This window comes from Sardina pilchardus, chromosome 18, assembly GCF_963854185.1.
Source record: "Sardina pilchardus chromosome 18, fSarPil1.1, whole genome shotgun sequence".
In the NCBI taxonomy this organism is placed as follows: Eukaryota; Metazoa; Chordata; class Actinopteri; order Clupeiformes; family Clupeidae; genus Sardina; species Sardina pilchardus.
The window spans coordinates 4,604,837-4,631,643 of record NC_085011.1 but is presented as its reverse complement, the minus strand read 5'-3'; the positions used below and the strand labels follow the sequence as shown (position 1 = coordinate 4,631,643).

Here is a 26,807-nt window from a genome sequence, read left to right as displayed (position 1 = left end):
TGGCTACTTATCAGACACCTTTTATCCAACGTGACTTACATTATAATAACAATGAACAATGGATTAACATTGTGAGAACAGCTGTCAGAGTAAAATGACCAATTAAAGACACAATAAAAGCCTCATCCAGGATGCCCTTGAGACACAAGGCTGACTCTACCTGCACGAGGCTGACTCTACCTGCCTGCCGTGCTCTGTGTAGGAGCCACTCCGCTCTCCAGAGTCACAGCTCACCTGATGATGATTTTATACGCGCTCAGAAAATAGCTCAGCCCATCTTGGGCAAGCCTGGGACTGCTGCTTAAAGACAGGAAGAGAGACAAAAAGAAACTCTCTCTCTCTCTCTCTTTCTCATGCTCTCCCTATCTCTCTTTTTCATGCTCACCCCCTCTCTCTCTCTCCCTCTCTCTCTTTTTCATGCTCTCCCTATCTCTCTCTTTCTCTCTCTTTGTCATGCTCTCCCTATCTCTCTCTTTCTGTCTCTTTCTCTCTTGCTTTCCCTTTCTCTCTCTCTCTGTTTCTCTCACCCTTTCTCTCTTTCTCTGTCTCCCTATCTCTCTCTTTCTCGTGCTCTCCCTATCTCTCTCTCTCTCTCTTTCTCTCTGTCTCTCTCACCCTTTCTCTCTTTCTAATGCTCTCTCTCTCTCTCTCTCCCTGTATAATAGAGTTATTAATCCAACACTCATGGCATCCCACGCCACATTAGAGACATGTCTGCTCCTCACAGCTCTGTGTGGGTCCGGCGCCTGTCTGTTCCCTTTGTGTCTTTACCAGCAATGTGCCACTCTGGGTGGACATGACACAATTGCTCTCACACCATTGGGAACACATGTGACTGAATCATCCAGGATGTACTTTAGACGTGCCGTTGACTGTGGCCTGCCTCCTGTCCGCGTGGTGGCTCTGATTCTCTCTGGAGGTACCTGGTCTGCCTTTATACCTGCTCAAAAAATAGCTCAGCCCAGCGCCAGCGTGAACGTGCCCGGTGTGAACGCGCCCGGTCTGGGAGGGGTGCTGACTCATAGCCTCGCAACTGAGAAACGAGCACTTGTGTTCCTGACTGAAAGATAACAGAGCACACTGAGGAGAGGTGTGTGTGTGTGTGTGTGTGTGTGTGTGTGTGCGTGTGTGTTTGTGTGTGTGCGTGGGTGTGTGTGTGTGAGTGTGTGTATATGTGTGTGTGTGTTGGTCCTCATTGTGTTTGTGTGCGCATAGGCGTGGGCGTTTCTGTGTGTTTGTCTACGTGCGTGTGTGTGTGTGTGTGTGTGTTTGGGGGGGTTAATGTGTGAGGTGAAAGTCCCAACCTGGACTCGAGGTATACCTGTTCCAAAAATAGCTCAAGCCAGCCCCCCCCCCCACCCCAACAGGAGTGGCAGGCCGAGTGAGTGACTAACCACAGTCAGAAGAAAGACAGGAAAGACACAGCATGCTCGTGATTTGTTGTGTAACACTGAGAACAACTCAGAGCCATTACCACATATGGTATATCATCCTTATTCATTTGAAACCTGACTCCATATAAGGCCAAGAATGCCTCACACACGCACACACACACACACACACACACACACACACACACACACACACACACACACACACACACACACACACACACACACACACACACACACACACACACACACACACACACACACACACAAGCAGCAGCAGTGGCTATACTGGTGGTGGTGGCGGTGGGGGAGGGGGAGGAGGAGGAGGAGGAGGAGGGTCTCTACCCTCAGGCCCTCAGGCAGACGGTTCCTCCGGCTTCCTGATGGGGGAATTTTATCTCCTTTTTGTTACTCTGGGGAAATATGGTGTGAGGCAGTGGGCTGGTCCAGCACATGACTAAGACACACACACAGAGAGAGAGAGCAGGAAAGTACCTGGAGGCCCTGGGTGTGGGGGGGGTAAGGGGCAGGTCCCCGGGCCCAGGATCAGGTGAGTGAAGCCGGACTGGTTGCAGGTATAGCACGGGCCTCTTGGCCCCTCCCAGCCTGGCAGGCAGCAGGCACTATGTTCCTCAAAACAGCCTGACTGACAGCTTTATGGTGCCACACTTATCCAACAAGTTTCTCTCCTATGACTGAGAACGGAGCAGTTCCCAATATCAAGATGTCACAGATATTTACCACGACAACAGGCAGTGCTTTGTGTTCATCAGCCAATATCACACATGTCATTATTCTTATACGTATACACTCAGTCAAAATTGTAAATATAAATTATTAATCTTGATTTGAATATCAATATCTATCTACATAATATATATATATATGAATAAATATCCATCCAGATTATATTTGACTGTTTCACCAAAGATTTTCCACTTTTTTATGGTCTTGACAGAAGTGAGACCTTTTGGCTGTTAAAGTCATTCTTTCCATCTGCACCATACTACCCCCCTGACGAGTGCCAAGCCGAGCCGCTGAGCTGTGTGCCCAAGATGCGGGCAGCATTTGTTCTGCAGCGACTGGGTGACACACTTTTTCCATGAGCTTGAGGACCAGCTGATGTGGTCGCCCTGGCTGGCGTGCCTCGCTCTCCGCTCAGAGTGGCCCCGCAGTCCCACAGCCCTGCTGCAACCCCTGCCCCCATTCCTGGAAACAGCTGTGAGATGGAGAAGGAGTGGAGGAGGACGAGGAAGAGGAAGAGAAGGAAGACAATTAACCCGAGGGCTGGACAGATTTGTTTGTTCTTTGGTCAGTATTACCAGAAGGTTTCGGTTTCCCTTCCTGTTCAGCCGCCGGTGACCTTCCCTGAAGTTCGAGTTTGTCATCGTCTGAGGGCAGCCATGTTGTAGATAACAGTTTTTTTTGTTTTTTTTTTATGCCGTGCCGGTGACAGTCTCCTTAGTCCCGCCTCTGATGGCTGCTTAAAGACAGGAAGGGCAGAAATAGACAGCTCCTCTCGCTCGTCCCCTCTGTATAGTAAAGTTTATGTGGTGTAATACACAATTAGTTACACACTTTATAAGGATCTGAACAACTCCACCATTATTACTGTAATGTTATCCTGCTCTCCTGTTAATTGTTGTCCTAGTAGTAATCGAATGCGGGAAGGGTGAAGGTGAGGGAAAAGCTTGGATCCTCCGTATTCTCTTTTCACCTCATGATTATTTTGGTCCTCTGAGGTTTGTGGACATTTGGCTGGGAATCCGTGGGCAGAGTATAAAACCGCTGTTCAAACAAACAGCTCGCGCTCCAGTGACTTAGCACAGGATAGCATCGCCTCAAATCCAGGTGTCTGTGGCAGTATCAGAGGCCTCTCTCTCTCTCTCTCTCTCTCTCTCTCTCTCTCTCTCTCTCTCTCTCTATCTCCACACTGTGAGATCATGCGCTCCTTCTCTTCTTCTCCTCCTTCTTCTCCTTCTCTTTTAAAGTGTGGGGGAGCAAATAGTTCAAAGCAGCTTGCAACACAATTATTTTTCTATTTTTGGAGAGTGAGAGCGTTGTTTCCCAAAGAGGCTGCTGAGGCGGCCATGTTCCAGAGCTCTCCCAGACGAGCCTCCAGCTCTCCTGGAGGGGTCATGCACACTGATCTATAAAGAATACCTGGATAGAGCATCTACGTCAAAATTCTGAAGCCTACATGGCGGCGGCCATTATGGGACCACTTGCCATAGGAATGCATAGACAGTAAAAGACAGTAAAAGAATGTTGCCGTTCTACAACAATGGAATTGGAACACCACGCCGCCATTATGGGACCACTTGGGACAGTTCCATTGGCTTCATTGTTGATGGGTCAGCAACAATGAGATAGTCTATCCAGGTATTCTTTATAGATCAGTGGTCATGCATCAGTCGTGACTGACGGGTGAGCCTCACGTTGCCTTGGGAACCATGGCTACGACAACACTTGACATATTGTGTCAAAGGAACACTTTGATCCTGAAACCTGCTGTGCGAGTTAAAGTGGCGGCGACGGAGGTTGTTATCGAGGGTTGCTGGAGGTGCTCTGGGAGCCTCAACGCTGAGTACACACACAGCCACAGTCAAATGCAACGTTAACCCCTGAAATAAATTAAGTTCTGTGTGTGTGTGTGTGTGTGTGTGTGCATGTGTGTGCATGTGTTTGTGTGCATGCGTGAGTACTGTAAGTGTTTATCGATTTGTATGTTAGTGTGTTAGTGTGTGTGTGTTAGTGTCTGTGTGTGTGTGTGTGTGTGTGTGTGTGTGTTAGTTTGTGTGTGTGTGTGTGTATGTGTGTGTGTGTGTGTGTGTCCACTGTGTCTTCCAGCACTGAATCCCGACCTGCTTTGCGTGCCAGACTGGGAGCTCACTGTGGGTAATGTAGAGGAGGACGCAAGCATTGTAATTACGCTAAAATTACGCCACGCTTGGTGTCACACGCAGAGGGAAGCCGCGCTATATTTGGACTTTCGGTCAAATAAAATTAAGATTAAATTCTATTTTGAAACGTTGTGATTTACATTTTTTTCCCCCCATCACTCGGATGAAGCTTAAGCGCTTTTATTTTGACACGGCAGCCGTTACTGACTTTCCCTAAGTCAGTAATTATTTTTTTAAATTGTTTTATTTTATTTATTTTTTTTCAGGCGATTGCACATCCTCGCCGTACTGAGGACGCTCTTTGTAGTTTACCTGTGACGCTTTCATCCTGATGTTACTGTCGTGCGGTGATACTAAACACCCACAGGACAGCAGCCTCAGCAGCATCAGCAGACGCAGCAGCCCCCCTAAATTCTAATCGCATGCGCTGAGCAGGATTTAATGCATCAAAAAACCTAGCCCTCCCCAGGCTGATGCAAATGTGAGGCAAGAGGCAGAGAGAGAGAGAGAGAGGGAGAGAGAGAGGGAGAAAGAGAGAAAGAGAGAGAGAGAGAGAGAGAGAGAGAGAGACATGCCTTCTGCATCCTGGGCAATACTCACAGGGCTTGGTTGGAGCTGTCACTCAAGAGGGAGAGAGTAGAGTTATCTCCTGCATCCACACCTCTCAATGAAAAGGCAGCCCAATTAAAAACAGGAAATGAAGATTACATGGCAAGAATAAACATACAGTACGTTTAGTAGACTTTGTCAGTTGAATGTTTTAAAAGTGAAACAAAGTAAGTACAGTAAGGGTACTTAATGGGTAACGATTTTAGCTGCATTGATAGCCAGTCTCATGTCACCCAAACCACTAAGTGACTGCGGGAATGTTCTGTATTTTAGGGTAACAGATATCTTGATGTGGTGTATTTCGCATCAGGGGTGCTGAGTGTTGGAGCTAGCACACTGGTGCCTGTGTAATGTAGCCCACCTGCAGGGACCCCAATAAAACCACTGCTTGATAGCGTGTTGGCTTTTCAATCGTAGCATGTACTTAAACAATCCTGCGCCTGCCAACGGTTATTCACCAAAAAAGTAAACATGAAGAAAAAAAACTCTCTGACTAATGAGGAGGATTTACTTGGAGTGATGTCTCCAGGGACTGGAGTGGAGATGGAGTTGAGCGCCCTCTCCAACATAAGCAGTCTGCTTTCTCCATTAGTCAGCGCCACGGAGCCTTGGAGCTACTAAATTACCATCATCATGTCAGTTACAGAGACGCACACACAAAGAAGCAATTTCAGAAATACAGAAAAAAAAAAAATGCTGGCACATTTGTTGGGTGTGATGTGAATGCTTGTAGTGTGTGTGTTAGTTGATATGTGGCAGCTCGCCTCTGTCATGTTAGCCCCAAAGGGTTTGTTTTTGTTTTGTGGCATGTGGCAAACAACGTTCATTGTTAATGATGATGATTAATAAATAGAGCGTGGGGCTAAACATAAACACAAGTGAGTTGAATGCAAGTGACCTCAACAATAGACACGGTTGTGCTCAGTCAGGTCTGGCTTGCTGGCGTTAGCTGACATTGAGATGGAAATAAGAGTTCTGAGAGTGTACGTGTCCAACTGCCCATCTGGTGATCAGAAGTGGAGTGGCCTCTCGCCAAGGTGATGGTTGCTGGAAGGGCTCTCAGTGTTTTCACAACCTGGGCTCTGTTCTACTGCTGTTGAAAACTCAGTTTCTCTCCTCCTCCACCTCCTCCTCCTCCTCCTCCTCCTCTCTCTCTCTCCTCTTCCTCCTCTCTCACGCCCTCTCTCTCTCCCTCTCTCTCCTCCTCCTCCTCCCTCCCTCTCTCCCTCCCTCTCTCCCCTCTCTCTCTCTCTGTCCCTGTGCCCTCGTTCGCTCTCAGGCTCCGGCTCGCACGCTCTCACACACACATGAGTAAACATTATGCCACTGCCTGCGCTGCGCTGCGTTGTGCTGTGCTGCGCTGTGCTGTGCTGTGCTGTGCTGTGCTGTGCTGTGCTGTGCTGTGCTGTGCTGTGCTGTGCTGTGCTGTGCTGTGTTGCGCTGTGCTGCTCTGCGCTGCGCTGCTCTGCTCTGCCTGCTATGGAAACTGCTCCAGAGTCTCAACTTCAAACGCGCCGTCAGATGAAAGGCTAAGAAGCGTCGCGTCTCACCTCAGTGTTTCCAGAGCTACACAGCCCCTTATGCTCACACTACACACACACACACACACACACACACGCACACACACACACACACACACTACACACACACACACACACACACACACACACACACACACACACACACATATATATACACACACACACACACACACACACACACACACACACACACACACACACACACACACACACACACATAACAGTGAATGTGGGACACGTGTGACACTTAGTTAAGGCAACATCAGTGTGGGGGTGGGAGAGGCACATGCAACATCAATGCCCCTCCCCTCCTCTCTCCAAACAGCACACACACACACACACACACACACACACACACACTCTATTTCTCAGCCTCCTCTTAGCTTTCCCCCTGTACTGTGACTCTCACCACTTGGGCCCTGAGAGGAACCCAGTTCCTGTCCTCAGATGACTCTCTGCTCAGGCACCTCTCCTGACCCCTCTGCCCTCCCCCCCTACAGCTCAGTTCATATAGACTAGTGCTACATTCCCCCCCCACCTACAGCTCAGTTCATATAGACTAGTGCTACATTCCCCCCCCACCTACAGCTCAGTTCATATAGACTAGTGCTACATTCCCCCCCCCACCTACAGCTCAGTTCATATAGACTAGTGCTACATTCCCCCCCCCCACCTACAGCTCAGTTCATATAGACTAGTGCTATAGACTAGTGCTACATTCCCCCCCCCCACCTACAGCTCAGTTCATATAGACTAGTGCTACATCCCCCCCCCCACCTACAGCTCAGTTCATATAGACTAGTGCTACATTCCCCCCCCACCTACAGCTCAGTTCATATAGACTAGTGCTACATTCCCCCCCCCACCTACAGCTCAGTTAATATAGACTAGTGCTACACCCCCCCCCCCCCACCTACAGCTCAGTTCATATAGACTAGTGCTACATTCCCCCCCCACCTACAGCTCAGTTCATATAGACTAGTGCTACATTCCCCCCCCCCACCTACAGCTCAGTTCATATAGACTAGTGCTACACCCCCCCCCCCCACCTACAGCTCAGTTCATATAGACTAGTGCTACACCCGCCCCCCCACCTACAGCTCAGTTCATATAGACTAGTGCTACATTCCCCCCCCACCTACAGCTCAGTTCATATAGACTAGTGCTACATTCCCCCCCCACCTACAGCTCAGTTCATATAGACTAGTGCTACACCCGCCCCCCCACCTACAGCTCAGTTCATATAGACTAGTGCTACATTCCCCCCCCACCTACAGCTCAGTTCATATAGACTAGTGCTACATTCCCCCCCCACCTACAGCTCAGTTCATATAGACTAGTGCTACACCCCCCCCCCCCACCTACAGCTCAGTTCATATAGACTAGTGCTACATTCCCCCCCCCCCCCCACCTACAGCTCAGTTCATATAGACTAGTGCTACATCCCCTCCCCACCTACAGCTCAGTTCATATAGACTAGTGCTATATCCCCTCCCCACCTACAGCTCAGTTCATATAGACTAGTGCTATATCCCTCACATCCAGCTCACACACACACACACACACACACACACACACACACACACACACACACACACACACACACACAGGCTGCTCGTGTATCACGTGTGTCTCCTCCACACCAACTAACACAGATGCAGCTCTGCTCGAACACCCTGATGTTGTGCCCCATCCAGTTCCTCCCTAGAGATGCTGCGTTATGACATTGAGATGGAAATAAGAGTTCTAAGAGTGTACATACGTGTCCAACTGCCCATCTGGTGATCAGAAGCGGAGTGACCTCTTGCCAAGGTGATGGTTGCTGGAAGGACTCTCAGTGTTTTCACAACCCCTGATGTTGTGGTGCATCCAGTTCCTCCCTAGAGATGCTGCCCCTCACACAGCACACTTCTATATCTATACGACTGACGGGGTTTCATGTAAACATATCCCTGGGGCAGGTGGAGCACTGGAGCATCGTAAAGCCAAACGCGCTGGGCCACGACACAGGTGTGCTATGCTAAAGCAAGCACACACACACACACACACACACACACACACACACACACACACACACACGCACACACACAAGTGGAAGGAAACAGCGCATTTGAAATGCTGATGCCGCACGTGTGCGGAGATCAGCGCCAGATGGGGCCACTGCGTGGAGGCTCTCCCCTTTGCCTGGGCCACATAGAGGAAGACATTAGTCTGGGCTCCTTAACCACAGTATCCTGATCACATTGCTCTGGGCTGCACAAGGCTCAACCCACAAGAGCTAATTCAGACAGTGGCATCAGCTAGCGGCACTCGAAGAAACGCACAGCCAGGCATAACATAACCGCAGCTTCTGCAGTTGTTTGACGTAAATTATTCATATGATCACAACAGCAGCAGCAGTCAGCAGCAAATACAAATAATTCCCGACAGATAAGTGTTCTGGGCAAAGGCATGTGTCACGGGACTCATAGGGAGTCAGATCTGAGGAAGAGAAGACGCGAGAACTAAACAATACTCCGGGAGGGGCGGCCGTAAAACAAAACTTCCTTTCCGTGTGAGCGATTTGGAGAACAACCTCAATGGACTCACAACCATAGAACGATTCTCTGACAGCTCTGCATTAAAAAAGAGAGGCTGCTAGACAGACGCAGACAGTGCTGCAGACTGCAAATGCTCTCTGTTGTCCCAGATATTCTTTAGAACGTTCCATTTCCAACATTCCTGCATTCTTCTGTCCACTCGTGAGTACTGTTGTTGGTGGAGTACTGTTGTTGTTGGTCGAGCTCAGGTATCATCACTCCAAAGCTGCTACTGAGTACCCCTAAATCACGACTGATGTGTTCTGTGGGATTGGGCTTCTTCCTGGACAGCAATGCACTAGACTAGAAGTCCGAGGGAGGCAGATGTTCCATCCTCATGGCCTCAACAGCTCAGAGGCATCATGGACTAGTGATCAGTGATGGCCTCCACAGCTCAGAGGCATCATGGACTAGTGATCAGTGATGGCCTACACAGCTCAGAGGCATCATGGACTAGTGATCAGTGATGGCCTCTACAGCTCAGAGGCATCATGGACTAGTGATCAGTGTCATATTGTTATGGCGTGGACTAGTGATCTAGTGATCGGTGTCACATTGTTATGGTGTGGACTAGTGAACAGTGTCACATTGTTATGGTGTGGACTAGTGAACAGTGTTGTTATGGTGTGGACTAGTGATCAGTGTTGTTATGGTGTGGACTAGTGAACTAGTGATCGGTGTCACATTGTTATGGTGTGGACTAGTGACCAGTGTCACATTGTTATGGGGTGGATTAGTGATCAGTGTCACATTGTTATGGCGTGGACTAGTGATCAGTGTTATTGTTATGTTGCGCTATTGTATGTCTTGATTGCAAGCAGCTGTGAGTGGTTCTTGTTTCTGAAGATTAATTTCCCTCCTGGGGACGATAAAGTTTATCTGTTCTGATCTCATTAATAATAATTTTAGCAGTTTAAGATGATTACATTTTCTTCAGAGATCAACAAATGAGTTGTGCAAATGAAAGGAACACGTGTTAGGAAATTAACACAATACTGTACTTATGACTGTACTTCAGAGGAACAAGATTCAACCTGCACTGAATGATCATGCTTAGTAAGGCTACAGTAGTGTTACTGTCAGTGGGATTGAGAGGATTATGCGCTAATCTGTAAACTGTATATAGCACTTAACTTCTCATTTGGAAATGAACACTGTACATTTCAGGGGGAGAGTTGGCCAAGGTCAGTTTGTCATAAAACAAGGTCCAACTTGTTGCACTAACTGGTCATGCATAGTAACGCTGCAGTCGTGTTACTGTCAGTGGGATTGAGGGGGATAACATGTAAATCCACTCACATCTGTGTTTGTTTTGCTTACAATGACTGACATGCACCCTCCATGAAAATAAAATCTGTAACAACGGCATTCTACAAAGAGTCGCTGTGCCACTCACAGAAAGCTCAAATGTCACTGAGCGCTGTGGGAGGTTGAAGCGAGGGCATTTAGATATGTCTAGTGTTTATGAACTTGCAGCTTTTGTAACAGATGACATCTCCAGATAGCCACTGTGTCAACTTGTCACAGAGCGTGACCCTGCGAAGAGTTAAAATGTTTACTCCTGAGTGGTGAAGTCACTGGGACAGGCTCGGAGCTGTGATTTGTTCAAGTGAGGGTATGTAATTATGTAAGCGTGTTTGTGCCAAGTCGCGGAAGGTACCGTACTTTCCGTGTCCTGCACATGCACCCAGATCGGCTGGCCGGCGGGAGGAAGAGAGAGGGAACAGATATTCAAATGGCCGCGCTGCTCGCTCAGAGAGAGAGAGGCCCGTGCCACAGCTGTGCTTTGCATGAGTTGAGTATGATTTACTATAAGGTGCCTGTGACTTACTGTACCGTATGCTCCACCACTCATCCTCATACTGTACTTCCTCATTGTATGGTCATATGTTTCACACATTGTCTTATCTCGGCACTTAAAAGCGGACGTGTGTGTATTATATATATATACATATCTAAAATACTGTAATTTCTTGTGTATATCATTTTTACAGGGACCTTAAATACTTTAAAGGTAGTGTAAGCGGTGGAGGGTTAGCAGTGGCTTTGATAAACAGACAGCTTTCTATAAATCTTCACATGGATCATTTAGAACATGGCACCAATGAGTATAGAAGTACTAATTCTAACCTAAGAAGAACCTAATTCTATACTCTTTGATGGGACTGAACAGCGAAACTTATGAAACATCTCACATAAATACTCATCCGACAGATTTTGGAATCATTCATTTTCTCCACAGATCCTCACAGATTTCCTTCTTATTGAGAAGAAGATGGTGACAAAGAAAATGTCACAATCCAATATACCCTAGTTCTTGTTAGTGTTGCCTACTACAACTCAAATCCAAAGTCAAGTCGTTCAAATAAAAGTTGAGTCCCATTAGTCATGAGAAAAGTGTTAAACAGATACTTTGAAGAGGAACTATGCAGGTTTGGCGATTTCTTCGCTGTTTTCTTGTTTTATGCTTGCAGGTTTCTCTACAGAGCTTCCCCTACAGCTTTGGCGTGTACATTTTACAACACTACTCAATCGGTCAGTCTGCCTTTTCATGAGCATGATCGTGAGGCTGGAGACTTTCTGTTTGTCAGTGCCACCGACCTGGTGGCACCAACTTGCAAAGGGGAGGCGAGACAGCCATCATTCAACCCGAAATAAGTCAAATAACCATTCCAATGACTCCAAAGCTGATCAGTTAAGACCAAATTAAGCTAAAAAAAAACTTGCATAGTTCACCTTTAAATGGTTGTGCTTAGCAGAGACGGACATTACTGGTTACAGAGAGTTATCTGATACCTGGCAGCTAATTAGGATGAGCTGGTTTACTAAATGGTTGGATCAAATACTTGGCAGGACTTTTACTCTCTGAACCTGGGATGTCCGCCTCTGGTGCTCACTGCATTACGGCCACCCACAGCAGTCCCATATGTCCATGTGTGTTTGTCTATGACTCATGATTCCCATCAATTAGCACAACTTTTAAGAACTGCTGTCTGATGAGGTCACTGTGTCACTCTCAAATAATCATGAACTACTATTCAAAATAATTTCCTAATAATGACCATTCATACATTTAGCAAACCTTTTAAGTCAGAATGTGATTAACTAGCACATTGTCATTAAGAAGAGTTGCTGGAAGCCATATTTATTTACAGCAGTATTGCACATTTATTATGAAAGCATAGCAAATTTTCAGTGCAAAATACAAAATACTTTTTTAAAAAACTGGAGAAAAAAAAAATGAATGCTACATTTGAACTGGGTCCCATGAGGTGGCCATAGGACAGCTTCTGCAGACCCTCAATGGAAACGTCCTGACCATGCTGAAATATGGAGTCTGTCTAAAACATGGCCCCCGCCAATGCGTTGGCAAAGAGTTGTTCGGAAGTTAAAGGCTATACAGTAAAAGTGTGTACAATAAGGCTAATGAAACAAAATTACAGGTAAAATACTGGAGATCCTGGCGTGACCAGCCAACTGTGAGGGGAAGGAATATACCGTTATAAACATACACATAATGCATAGGATTCAAAACATGACAACCAAGCTCTCACGTTCACTCATGTTTTTGTTTTTAAAAAAAATGCTCACAGGTTTTCTTTCACAATGCTAAGTCTGACTTAGATACAGTACAAAAGAGGATCTTTGGTCTCATTCACTGATTCAAAGACTCAGTGGTGGTCTTCTGGCACTGAGTTGATTTGTTTCAAAGAGGTGCAAAAACACGAGGTTGTCTGCTGAAGAGTGTAGCCTACTGCTTTGACTGTTGTCACTCTCACACCTTTCTACGCCTAGGTGTGGCTAGAAGAATAAAAAGTGAGTCCACCACACAATCATATCAAAACGTTGCGATGTGTTACTGTTGGCTTTCTTTCTCACAGGTCACTTCTGTAAGCGATGACTTTTTGGCTTTAAAATTCCAAGTACTATTCATTTCAGCTCCTGAATCTACTCCAAGCTTTTAACAGTCTCACAAAACGGTTATAAAAGCGTCCTTTGCAATAGACCAGCTGCTGACAAAAGCTTGCTCTTTAAGGAGACGGATTGCATTATGGGAAGTATTACTGCTTGATCTAACGATATAAATTGGGTGAAACCCACAAAAGATGGCACACACCAAAGTAACAAGTACAATGCCCTGAAGATCGCCATGTCTTTCCACCATTCACACATCTTATTAGTCACGACTACACAAAACAGTCCAGAAGCCAACACATTTGAGCGGACGCTAACAGGTCGGGGTGGTTATAGTCCCTATTAGATGTGCACGTACCTCAATATTGTGGTAGAGTCAGTGTAAAAAAAAACAACAACCTGCTTTTGAAACCCTGTTATCCTGGCTCCAGTTCATTCAGTGGTTTTTCATTGACAAAGCTGCTCTCCCCTGTGGCGGAGTCTGGTGTTGGATGATCTTTAAATGACCTGGCACTCCAGTGAACGAGCCTGCCCAGGCCAACACCAATGTTGTGCTGGCAAATTAACACGAATCTGAAGGCCCGGGCCTGCCAAAGGTTACAACAGTGAGGTGATTGATGTTTTGGTGCGTCATGAACAAAGAAAGCTTAAGACCAGTATCACTTCTTTTTTTTGCCCCCAGCCAATCAGATTTCGTTTAGTCTTTCTTTTCCACAAATCAGGCATAACAGCATTCACTTTAAAATCGGAACAGTATTCTACACAGCTGTTTTCTGTAAAATTGAATCATAAGAGTTTGTTTTTAAAATACATGTCGACAAAAAATCATTGCAATATCAACACATAAACATAAAAACGGAAGTGCCACGTTTGAGACCAAGAAGACTATGCAGGAACGTCTGAGATATACTGCAATGCTGCCTAACAACCACTTCAAAACATAAGAAATAAGAAATGACATCTATACACAAATGTACAAATAAATAGATATAAAGTGGAACAACAAAAAAAGAAAGGCGGAGAAAAACAAAAAAGGATGAAGAGGAGGAATGTTTGTCTCCGTCCCGCTCTGCTCGGACACAAGGATTTGGCCCTAGCCAGTCCAGACTATCTATCCACAGCATTTTCGGCTCAGCTTTCCAAAGTCATGCAGGAAACTCGCTATATCAAAAAAACAAAGATGAAAAATATCCGTGTGCTGCAGATTTACAGAAACAAACAAACAAACAAACAAACAAACAAACAAACAAAAAATGCTCTCCTTGGTTCCGCCAATATCCCAATCTTCAATCTCTGATCTGGTGAAGTTGTGATCAGACCAGATCTCAAGTCCAACTGTCCAGGAGTTCCACAGGAGGTGCACAGCCATTATAGAGGAAGGCGATGGCGAGACAGCAACCGCACGTGGCGAACGCGCGCTGGTCATATTTACAATAAGTACACTGTACAAAGTTCAGATGCTACGCGGTCTGCTGGGTTTCCCAACCGGCCAATCAGTCATCTCCTCCTCATGATGTACTGGAAGAGCCGTCCAATCAGAAGGCCCAGGAAGAGCATCAGGCCGGGTCCGTCGGGGATCTGCTGCCGTAGTCGGCCGAGGACAGCCTGTCCATTCCCACCTGCATGAGCCTGGTGAGCGGAAAGCAAAGATTGGCTGGGTTAACGATGAGATAACACACACCGCAGGCTAACAGGAAGGCTTGGTTTTTTTCCCATTTATTTACAGAGGCAGCTGCGCTCCTGTGGAAGTACTGTACTGCAGGCAGCGGAGAAAGCAAATCGCTGCTGGGCTTGAAATTACTCACACCAAATTGCTGACGAGGTAACCTTCGCTAAGTGCTTCAATGAGCCCCAACATAAACAATGAACACAAACTAGATCCCACAAAGATTGTAGCACTTGTTAGTCTTTAGTCAGCAATGCAGTGCCTAAGCGTGGGCCGAAAGGATAGATCCAATGCGCTCTACATTACATACACAGTATATACTGTATATTCACTTCATTGGGCTTCGTATTGACTTGCAGAAAGCTTTGCAAAAAAGCCTGGTCTATTTGTAAGGCCTTCCCTCTGTGTTTGGGGGAGGTCAGTGCGGTCTGAGGTAGGTGGGCCGGAGGGGTGGTGGTGACTTAAGAGCCCAGACCTCAGCAGACTTGGCAGCGGCGTGAGGCTGGAGCAGGTGTCTGTTTTGGCCCGCTGTGCTGCGCTGCTCCCGGCCCGCTCCCGGCCCTCGCCCGCTGCCCTGGCACAAAGGGAGCCATGGCGATAAGCGCACGGGCACGTCCCCACGGGGCTCTTGGCAGGAGGCGTGCGAGGAAACCCACTCCAACAACACACACACACACACACACACACACTTCCCCTTCAGAAAATAAAAAGAGTGGAACGAGAAAGAGAAAACACACACACGCACACACACATACTTCCTCTTCAGAAAAATAAAGAGTAGAGTGAGAAAGAAAACACACACACACACACACACACACACACACATTCACACACACACACACACACACACACACACACATTCACACACACACACACACACACACATTCACACACACACACACACACACACACACACACACACACACACACACACAATGCACTGCATCCCCCATCCAAACTCCCACCACCACCACCACCACCACCACTTGATTACGATCTCTGACTGCCAGGATTAAGCTGGCTCTACTTAGGAGACGGACACAAAGAGACAACAATAACAAAACAAAGTCAACAAAAAGAGCAGGTGAACGCCCTCACACTACTTCCAGCTCTCCAAATCCGATGAAGACACCACACTAACAGGTGTGTGAGGACTTGGACGTCATCTTGAGGGCTGATAATAAGGATGTCAGTGCACTGAGGGCACGGCGTGAATTAGCCCTTGCTAACGTGCTGGACGCTTTTCTGTAAACAAACGAAGAGGAAAGGGCAACCACTCTTCCCCCGATGAATGGCAAAGGGCCGTGCCAAAAATCACAACGTGCGCCGTCAAAATTGTGTTGCTGTCCGCTTGGAGGAAACGGGTGAGCAGGAAGTGGGATTTTTCTACAGGAAGAGCTTGACCACTCCAGTGAGAGCGACCTCGAGCGGGGAGCGTACCTATGTTCCCCAGGTCCTATGTTCCCCGGGTCCTATGTTCCCCACTTTGTATGGGACCGGGGAACATAGAACCCTTTTTTTGGTACATTTTAAAAAGGGTCCTATGTTCCCCACTTTTCCCAAAAAGGGTCCTATGTTCCCCAGTCGCAATACATACCGGGGAACATAGGACCCTTTTGGCGAAAACCGGGGAACATAGGACCTGGGGAACATAGGGATGACCCCCCTCGAGCGCTAGCCCCACGCTGCTAATGAGAACAATATCTGAAGTTATCACATTAGGTGAAATTAAAACAAAGACGCAAAGCTGCGCTGTGGGGGGTTGCAGACTGACCAGAGTGACCTTTGACACAGTGCTCTCGGCGGCCACCGTTATAAAACAGACGAGATGTTTCCACAGAGAAAAAGAGGAAAATAACAGGGGAAATCAAATCAGGGGTCCGTTTAATGAAATGTGATTAGCTTCAGCCCATGTAGTCCCTGGGTAGCTGGAATTCTTTTGTGCTCGGGACCTGTACTAGTCCCGAAAAACTCCAAAAAACCAACTCCTCTTTACGCATGCAAAGCTTCTGGGCCGACAGTAGTCTGCGAACTGAAACACACACGCGCTCATTTAGCTAAATATTATCTACAACACCAAATCTCAGTCGCATTGAGAAATTAGTCAAACGCTTCTCTTTTCTCCACTTGTGAATGTGACTGTCTTCTAAGGCGTGACGCCAGGACGTCAGATAGAGCCTGAGTCATCTCAATGGAACACTGACTCTGACTGTGCGTGTGAGAACAGTGAAAAGCTACGAGACCACATGCAAGCCAAACAGAAAGCCACAACTTACAGGGCCAGCACGCTGAAAAACAATCCCCGTGAACTGGGAGCACGGCCCACAATTTGGCGTAGATGACGTGCAATTTCACTAACTTGCTAATATGTTTGCAGATGTCTGTGCTGAGCTGCCAGAGACAAGGCAGGGAACCAACACCATACAACTCCTGCGCCTGGCCTCTCACTCTACCTAAAAGAGTTATGCAGCTGTGAAGCGAGCTCACTTGTGAAAACACACACACACGCGCACACACAAACAGATGGCTTCAGAATCTATTAAAACACTCACACTCACACATGCACACACCAACCATACACACAGCTCATTTTGTGTAGGGGATCTCAATTGTTTCTCATCTTGTCCTCTTTTTTAAAACAGCCTGTCAGCCATGGAAAATAGAGGGTAAAAATGCCGGGCTCTGTTAAGCACTGTAGAAGTAACATAAATCACTATTGAAGGGTCTATATGGGGGAGGGGGGGGGGGTATTCAGGTGCACTGGAAACCACTCAAGGAGAGCCTGAGTCAGCTCAGCTCAGCTCACACAGATGGAGCTGTGTCTGCCGAGTGCTACTAACTCGCTCTTAAATGTGTCAGGTAGCCGGAGAACAGTAAATATAGTTTTAAGCACTGTGCTGAAATCTTACCCATTAAAGGATAACGTTGGAGATAAATATGCGGTATAAACAAAGCCTGTAAAAAAATGACTCAATTATTCAAATGGGTCTTTGTTTACAGATGACCAGAGAAAGCCAGTGTTCTAGTCTAGGGTTAATGGGGGTCGTAACCTTGAATGCCGGAACGTACTATTTGTCTCCATGGAGCGTTTGATGGCGTGACTCCTTGTGCATTAGAGCTACGAGGATGTCGTTAGCGTTTGCGGTAAACAGGGAGATGGGAGTCGTGTTTGTTAGCTGGTGCATTATAGGCTCACCTCAATGATAAACCAGCGACGTTGGCTGTTTTAGAATAACAAGCTCTCTCCCCGAAGCCCCACATCTGCTCTGCATTATCCACCCCATCGCGCGCTCACTCACTCACTCGCTCGTTCGGTCACTGGCTAACGTTAGCCTCTCTACAGCCGCTGTCCGCTAATTCCCGCTACCAGAGCCCACAGAGGGAATTTCCTCCGATACAGTCACCAGTGTGGATGGGAAGGGAGAGGAAAGGGAAGGGATTAATAACACTCGAGCGCACACACATGCACACACACACACACACACACACACACACACACACACACACACACACACACACACACACACACACACACACACACACACACACACATAAATCCAAAGTATGCCAGCCGTCCGCATGCAAATCCACTGTGCACCTGCAAGTCCTTCCCAGAAGCCAGACTTCATAAACTAAACGCAATATCAAGTGCACTAAGCGCTTGATATTGCCCCCCCCCCCGCCGCCCCGCCAAAAAAAGGGGCAGCAGCAGGAAGGAAGCCGTGAATCCTGAGGGCCAATCCCACTAAAGACACACCGTGGGGGCAGCAGCAGCAGTGGCGTGGACGCAAGGCAGGGTATCCTGACGGTCTGTTTCGGTCAAAGACAAGCAGCAGCAGCAGCAGTGTCAACAGCAGCCGCGGCAGCGTTAGCGTTAGCCTAGCGGCCCTTTGGAGGCCGTGTGCTGTGCAGACCAGCTGACCCCCGGAGATAATGACAGGCACAAAGGGCAGGCAGGCCGGGCGGCTGGGGCCAGAGTGCGTCCGTCTGCGTGGCGCTTGAGAGGCGGGCCAGTGGGATAATTAGAGCCCGGAGTCTAACCACAGGGTAAACATAATGAAGTCGGCGCGAGGCCAGGCCCAGTCACGTACAGTACAGTAGCCCTGTCTGCACACGGCTGTATGCCGTACTGTAGGCCGGCCAGCAGGACGCTACGCTACGCTACGCTACGCTACGCTACGCTACGCTACCGCTAACCCCCTCCTACCCCCTGCTACCCATCCCACCCCGACCCTCCTAACTCCTGCTCTGACCACCTGCTCCACCTCCTTACCCTGCCTCCACACGTGGAGTACTGCTTGTTAGCACTGACACAGAGTGGAGGAAACAGGCACCAGGCCGTGTCTGTGTGTGTGTGTGTGTGTGTGTGTGTGTGTGTGTGTGTGTGTGTGTGTCTAGGCTCTTCGATGACTCGCTTCCTGTGCTGCTGTTCACAGGCTAGCAAAATACACACACACACACACACACACACACTCCACACCTCCCCTCCCTTCTGTCCTGCCTGTTACTCACTCTGTCCCACATCGACTTGGTCTCTGTTCAGCCTTCCGCAATCTCCCAATCTCTCTCTCTCTCTCTCTCTCTTTCTCTCTCTCATTTTTTCGGTCTCTTCTTTATTTTTTCTCTCGGCCACTGACACGCTGAAACGCTTGCGGTCAGCGCTGGAGTGCAGAGCTGTGGGGAGTCTGACCGAGAGATTTGGTCCCAACAGTGTGTGTGTGTCACTGGCCCCAGGGAGGGCTGCAGGGCTTTGGCCTGCACACATGTGGACAACAGTGGGGAGACTACTGGACAACAGAGGGGAGACTACTGAACAACAGAGGGGAGACTACTGGACATCAGTGGGGAGACTACTGGACAACAGTGGGGAGACTACTGGACAACAGAGGGGAGACTACTGGACAACAGAGGGGAGACTACTGGACAACAGAGGGGAGACTACTGGACAGAGGCAGCTCCCTGTGGGGCACGACGACTCATACGAGAAACATACTATTGCTGTGTGGTGTGCGCGCACCAGGTCAACATGGGTGTATGACTTGAGGCTCAGGCATTTGGGGAAGGTCTACTGACTCTCTTCTCCCTGAGATTCCGTAATAACATTTGTCCTTAAATCCAAATCTCCAACCCCCTGTTCCACCAGCTAGATGCAGAATGTGCAAGAGCAAGATTTGAACCAACGGGTCATTCCGAATGTTCTGGTTGTAGTTTGGTTATTCTCAGAGCACACACGCTTCCTGGAGACATAGGAAATGAAATGCACAGTCACTCACAGGGAGACACATTGTGTATCTTCTTTGGACACTACAAGGACACACACACACACACACACACACACACACACACACACACACAGAGACACACACACACACACACACACAACCACACACACACACACACACACACACACACATACACACACACACACACACACACACACACACACTTTGAATTCAAAATGCATTCTCCTTGGACATCTCCCACAAGCTTCAAGTGTAAGATCACAACATATTTCTCTGTCTCTGTCTCTCTCTCTCTCACATTTACTTGTTCAGACCCAGCTCCTTCTGTTCTGGAAAGGTTTAAGCTGGGTCCCATTTCCCTGATAGACTTGAGGGCTGTACTGCAAAGCGAGGTTCCTGGTTTACCCATGTATATTCAGGAGTAGCCGCTGACCTCCAAACAACACGTCTGTGGAAACAACAGCTGCTCAGTGCAGTGTTCTTTTAGGGATCAGTGGTTACTCCAAAAGTTACCCGAGTTCGTCAGTCGCCTCATTTTGCCGTACACCCCTTTGGTGACAGTGTATGCTCCCTACGGGCTGTTGTGCATTTGTTTACACCCTAAAGATGGTGTAAAATCCACAACATGGCCACAAAAAGCCAGCCAACTTTAAGAGCTGACGGGCTCAGAAATAAACCCCTGCTAACAACCAGCACTAAACCAAACCGGGCTAACCACACTTTTCAGTTAGGGGAAGGAGGGGGCGGCCGAGGAGTCCTTCACTATCTGATCTGAGAACAGTCTTGTGCTGAACTAGACCACTGACGAGGACGGTGCCTCCAAATAAGAAAAAATGCACACCCTTTGAGGTGCTGGCACGGGACGTAACTTATAGAAAAAGATCATGTTGCCGGCCGCACACTCAGTCTCAATCTCAAATTTATTGACACCAACATTTCGGCCAGTTGGCCTTTCATTTTGGTGTCAATAAATTTGCAATTGAGGCTGAGTGTGCGGCAACATAATCTTTTTCTATAAGGACGGTGCCTCCTACATAGCATATGCCATAAGGAACCACTATGCCATTGTCAGGCAGTGGGGTGAGGAACAGAGGAGGCAAAAGATAAAAGTCCTCAGTCCAGAGAAAAGTCTACAGCGTAGTACACAGTACACAACTTATCTGCAGTAAGTTGATCAGGAGTAGTCTTTAATCCTGACTCTAAATAAATACAGTGATGCAACATAAGGAAACTGCCAAAGAGAACCCAAGAAAGTCTGCTGCAGTTTTAACAGTATGTACATCTATTACAGCTGTATCGCTCCATCATAAAAAAAATATGCAAACAGTTTTGCATCCCGCATGAGAGGAGCTGACGTCTGCTCCTGAAGTGTGAATATAATGAGGCCAACATGTAAATATTAAAATGCAGATCAAAGACATGATAGCACCTGGCTGGAAACTGTAAAACTGTGACAGCTTCCATCTCTTTTTTTCTTCCTTTCAAATAAAAAAATAAGAAAAAAAAAAAGAAATTCCCCTGGTCATAGGTAAGCACACGTTGCTCCACGCAGTGAAACATTTCATCACCTTAAAGTCCTGACTTTAATCCTCTGGTTTCTCTGCAGCGCTGTCAAAACTCATTTTTCCGCGTCTCTGAATAGAATAGAATAGAATATATACTTTTTTGATCCCGTGAGGGAAATTCAGTTCTCTGCATTTAACCCAATTTAACCGAATTAGTGAACACACAGCACACAGTGAACACACAGTGAGGTGAATCACACAACCCAGAGCAGTGAGCTGCCTGCCCAACCAGCGGCGCTCGGGGAGCAGTGAGGGGTTAGGTGCCTTGCTCAAGGGCACTTCAGCCGTGGCGGACTGGTCGGAGTTCGAACCGGCAACCCTCCGGTTACAAGCCCGATGCGCTAACCAGTACACCACGGCTGCCCCAAGCTGACAAGCTGCTTTACTTTACGGTACTCTACTCACCGCGCGGAAGTACAGGTGGTCGAACTCGTCGCCGATGCGGCGCAGCTCCAGAGCGATCTCCTCCGGCGGCATGTCCCCCTCACTGGACGCTGTCGGGCGGGCGCTACAGAGGGGCAGGAGGGGACATGGCCCTGCAGAGGACACCAGGGAAGACAACAACAACAAAACACAGACATAGTAAATTTAAAAAGAGAATTTGATATAAACTCCAGCATCTTTTTCCACAGACATGTTTGGACTGGACTGGACTGTGCCTTCTATGAGTCAGTGAGGGAGGTGAGAAGTGGGCGGGGCCAACAGGCCCATGTGACCATGCACGCGTCATGCAGTTTACTACAAAACTCCACACACACACACACACACACACACACACACACACACACACACACACACACAGGGTCGTTCTGGTCCAAGTGTGTCGTCATGAAAACAAGCGAGAGCATTTCAAAGTGTGGGACTGAATTTTGAATCATTTAGAGAACACATTTGGGGTTTATAGCTAATAGCAGAAAGCCAGTCTGGCTGAACTTGCGCTGATCTCTTGTAATGACTCAATACATTCTGCTAGTTCTCAAACCCAATCATAATATGACCACAAGGCAGATTGTCTTCTGGACTGTCGGATAGCATATTGCCAATTTCATTCTCCTTATTACTCAAACACTACAGCGATTCAAATCTTCATAATATCTTGCGTAAACTACTGTGACCAATAAATCTTTATAACACCATAATTACTACAAATGTATGTCAATTAGTTATTTGGCACAGACTTACGAAGTGATAAAGGGAAATGGCCTTTAAAATGTCTGTTTTTCTTCTTACAACCATATATGTTTGATTCTTTGAATAAATTATGATGTCTAATACAGAATCTCATCTTTTTTTTCTTTTTTTTTAAAAAAAAAGGATTTGAAATGTATGTGTGTCTAGTGTGCTCTGAAATCTGAAACACTTCCAAACACACACAACTTCAGTTGCGCAACCAACCAACCTGGCTGAGATCAGATAAGTTATTGTTGTTTTTAAGCCATTAAGAAAAGCCTTTGTGGAATGATGCACGTGAAACACTATAGCAGGTGATTTTAGGAGGAGATAACTGAGAGATCTCTCTCTTCTATCTGTTTGGCTCTCCGTAGGAAAATGGACCGAGCTGGAACTCTGTCTAGGGCATACAAAAGCCACAGCACTCTATTTTGACTGGAGTGGTAGCTTCTACTAAGCCCCCCTGCTTTAGGGCCCCATCATACAAGAGATTGCATAAATGAAACAAGCAAATAGGTTCCCTCTATCACGCCCACAGACCACACTGATACAGATGCCTGTTGGTCATTTTGTGTAAAGTTAGGGGAGAGGATTAAGAATGGTTAAAAAAAAAAGGACCCCAAAAACAAAACAAAAAAACACACACCTCACACAGCATACTATACACAGGCTTGTGTGGATGACGTCGCATTGAAAAGTGTGCTATCTTTAAAGTTTCATCATATAGCTTATTTGCCTGTACACTTATCATGCCTATTTTAGAGACAGCCCCATGGACTAAATAGTTGGCGTTGATATATCTGACTATAGCGCATGATGATGACATTGTTTTCGGCGTCTCATCCATATAAACCAGGTCTGTGAAGGGCTCAAGGTGTCTGTTCAATAAATGGAAAAACACAGAACTTTTGTACATGGACGTCTGTATGCAAACGTAGGCTACTGTGTATATTGCGTGATTTTTCAACGTCTAATGTTCGTTTACCCGTCAAAGAGGGCGTTAACAATCTATTGCACGTGTCAGAAAAAAAGTGCACTATACATGCATAGACGTCATGCAGAAAACATGCGAAGAAAGAGGAAGGTGAAGAGACCGAATGCTACTGAAGGCTGCCAGTCACCGACAGGGCTGCCCACACCGGCTCATCTTAAAGGAAAACATGTGATAAGCAGATCCTCAAAGGTGAGTGAGTGGACTTTGACGAGGCACAGTGACGCAGTACACTTGTACACGTGCATGCAAGACAACCGCCAGCCAGGGGGTGCTTACCATGACTCGGACCACGGTGTTGAGTTTGAGACAAGCTGTGCATAGCATGAGTAATGACTTGGCTAGACAGACTTGGCGTTTGCGTCGACTTGTTAGGCCTATAGGACGGCGTCAGTGGGGAGCTTGGTACAGAATCAGACGAAACATATCCGCTGGAAGAGTTGGACACTGTTCGGTGACAATGGGCATTTTGAGACATGGTTGGTTCAGATCGGCACTGGTCCCTCTCAGGCTGCCGAGGTCTGTCAAAATGCTGGGGTTTACAGTCTGCTTCATCAACCGGATGAGTGTCTCCGCTGCCCTCTCGCTCAACTACGGTGGTTGGGCCATTCGCCCGGCGACGGTCCTGTCCTCTGCAGGATAAATAGAGTGGATTATTACGCATTTAAATATGAAGGCGCCTGGATTTTGATTTCCACATTCATCTTCATATTAATTATCATACAGGCTAGAACCATCAAATGGACGTCTGAATTCAGCCATAGAATTCGGAAGCCGACAACATTCAAGAGTGGCGATCCCGGCTGCTCTCTGTATGTTTTATTAGATCATAAACGACTATGTAAAATGTTTCCGCACTTAAACACAACAAATCCACGTGGTTTTGATGGTAGAGGTCCAAGTGAGTTTTCCCTCAAGTGTTTTTCCCTCGTGCGTATTTTACCGAGTCAGTTCCCCGGCTCTCATTGTTCCGCAGAGCTGATTGCAACTTGTTTGAAAAAAGGAAAAAAAGTCGAAAGGCTGAGTCGTAGCGTTGTTAACAACTGCGTCACAAATAAACTCCAGTTTAAACCAAGTTTACTTCCTAATTCTCCCTTCGACGTGAACGAATGTTGTTCCCTTTCAGTCGCCTTAAACTAAACACATTATAGCCGCCTCTGGAAACTGACAGCTAGGTTGTCTGCAATACTGAAAATATCATTCAAAACAAATTACGCAGAGAAAAGTGAACGCGCAGTGAAGGCAAATATCACCGGGCATTGTATCAGCTTACACAATTTATATGGGTCGACTTACTTTGTATGATGAATATGTAAAGCTGTAACTGAAATGACAGACTACTTACTCTCAAATGCGCGCTGCTTAAACGGCAAGAAACGGACAGCCGACGGTAACTTAAAGTAGCCAACGAATCATTTTAAAAGCAAGTGCAGGGTGCGGGTTGTGACAACATTGCTTTCAGAGGCTCGTGTGTTAGAGCCGCTTTGTTATGAAAAACTTCACAGCTGCGTCAGAATATTCATAGAGCCACGGCGAAACGTGTGGTGTGCGTTTGATGTGATTGGATCACCGCTACGCTGAGTGGCAGAACGAGAGACAAACGAAATGTATCCAAAGAAATTCCCTCTAGCTCGTCTACGGACACCATGCTGCCCCCAAGTGTCAGTTTAGTATACACTACTTAACGAAACTAATGAAACGGGATGGCATGAAGAGGAATATGGAAACAGAGTATCTCTCAAACCCGAGCCCGCCAGTGAAATACCTGCAGTTGACACTCGATTTAAAGCGGCCGTTCCAACTTTTCTTGGTAATACTTGGCTCCGCATTTACGCACGCGGGTGCAAGATGCTTGACGAAAACGGCACTATTGTAGCCTATCCAAGTCTTTATGTTACACGTACACTTATATATTCCAAATATGTGTACATGTTTGTCTACATATGATAAACACGACTACAGACTTGCATGTCTATTGCCTCTCGCCTATGCCGTCCGCGTAGATAATATCAATACTTTTGGTGACATCGCGCTGAGTTTCCAAAATAAACCCAATCGGTAAAGGAACGATGTGCCCGAGACCACTGCGGCTGCCTTTTGCTGCGTCCCATCCGCCACGGCTAAGCGATGGAGTATGAGTAAGATCAGGGACCGAAACGGTTTAAAATTTGATTAAATATGAAGCGTTTGTTTAACATCAACATTACGTGTGTAACCCGCTTGTGCAAGACATATGCCCAAGCTAAATAACTTTGTTGCTTACATATTCGAGGAAAAATATTCAATAGCATCTTGGGGTTTCCACTGGAGTAATGTTGGTCTTTTTGTTTACTAAGAGTAGGCTTTGTATATTTTGTGCAAAACGCGTGCAACCAGCTCGCTTTCTCTAATCTCAGTGTAGCCCGGCCGGTGAATATGACTGTAGCGAACGCACCTCGGCATTTTAGTGAGAAACCAAACAATGATTTTAAGTTCTAACAAATCGAGAAAGGTTAACCTTTCATGCACTTACCTATGCAAATGTGACATGGTCAACTGGGTCAAAAGTTTTTAGGCATCATGACAGCCGTGAAACTGACAAGACAACGAAAAACAAAACAATTCCGTTGTTTGAAGTCCCGTCTGAAAAGTGTGAGAAGCAAAAAGCCTGCAACCGTTAAATCCAGAAAGTTTCCAATACTGTTTCCAGTCGTGAAAGAAATGTTCTTAGGCTACGTTCTCCACGAAACCAGCCATCTCATGTACATCGTAGTCACAAGTGTATTAGCCTTTGTTTCGTGCCGCTGAATAGTCCATCTCCTTAAAGAGATTCACTGCGTCTGTTTTCTGCCGCGTCCCTGCGTGTCTTGAGGCGCAACTATGTCCCGCCTACACCGTCTGGGTGGGGTCAGGTTTTTTTTTTTTTTTTTTTTTTTTGTCTTGCATCAGGGTGAAAACTACACAACAATGACTCAAATTAAGAAGTGAACGCAGTTGTGTGTGAAAGTAAGTCTGCACAGGGCAAAACCTCAACACGATTCACAGACAATTCCTCGCGTAAAGGAAATCTGCAAAGATTGGCTGCGGGTAGGGGATGCCCATCAGTCGTTTTAGCTTTCTCAGACTGTGGCTATTTTTCGAAAAGTGTGATGTTGACGGTCAATGAACTACTCAGCAAAAGTATCGCATGGTTCTTTTCACAGCCATTTCGCTTTTGGGATGTTGCACTTAGTACTGCAGAGTGAGCCATGTTTG

The 26,807-nt window shown here is 46.9% G+C and overlaps 1 protein-coding gene across 2 annotated transcripts; it reads right to left on the bottom strand.

Annotated features, from left to right (window-relative positions):
* Positions 1 to 12,160: 12,160 nt before the first annotated feature.
* bcl2l11 (BCL2 like 11) lies at positions 12,161 to 26,377 on the bottom strand. Of its 2 annotated transcripts, none has more exons than XM_062519438.1 (4): positions 26,086 to 26,377; positions 23,853 to 24,205; positions 21,818 to 21,948; positions 12,161 to 14,567 (listed from the first exon to the last, which is right to left on the bottom strand). In XM_062519438.1, exons 1-4 carry the CDS (start codon positions 26,100 to 26,102, stop codon positions 14,436 to 14,438), a joined length of 633 nt encoding a protein of 210 aa, XP_062375422.1. In that variant the 5' UTR covers positions 26,103 to 26,377; the 3' UTR covers positions 12,161 to 14,435. The 2 variants fall into 2 exon arrangements, with proteins under 2 accessions (XP_062375422.1, XP_062375423.1); XM_062519439.1 differs by lacking the exon at positions 26,086 to 26,377 and adding an exon at positions 24,919 to 25,050.
* Between the last annotated feature and the right edge of the window lie 430 nt (positions 26,378 to 26,807).

Bases quoted from the DNA above. Each gene is read 5' to 3' on its own strand.
- bcl2l11 (XM_062519438.1), bottom strand. The intron at 21,949-23,852 runs GTAAGCACCCCC...TGTCCTCTGCAG, and splicing joins ACACCGTGGTCCGAGTCATG to GGCCATGTCCCCTCCTGCCC. The intron at 14,568-21,817 runs GTGAGTAGAGTA...TCCGCTCACCAG, and splicing joins ACCACCTGTACTTCCGCGCG to GCTCATGCAGGTGGGAATGG.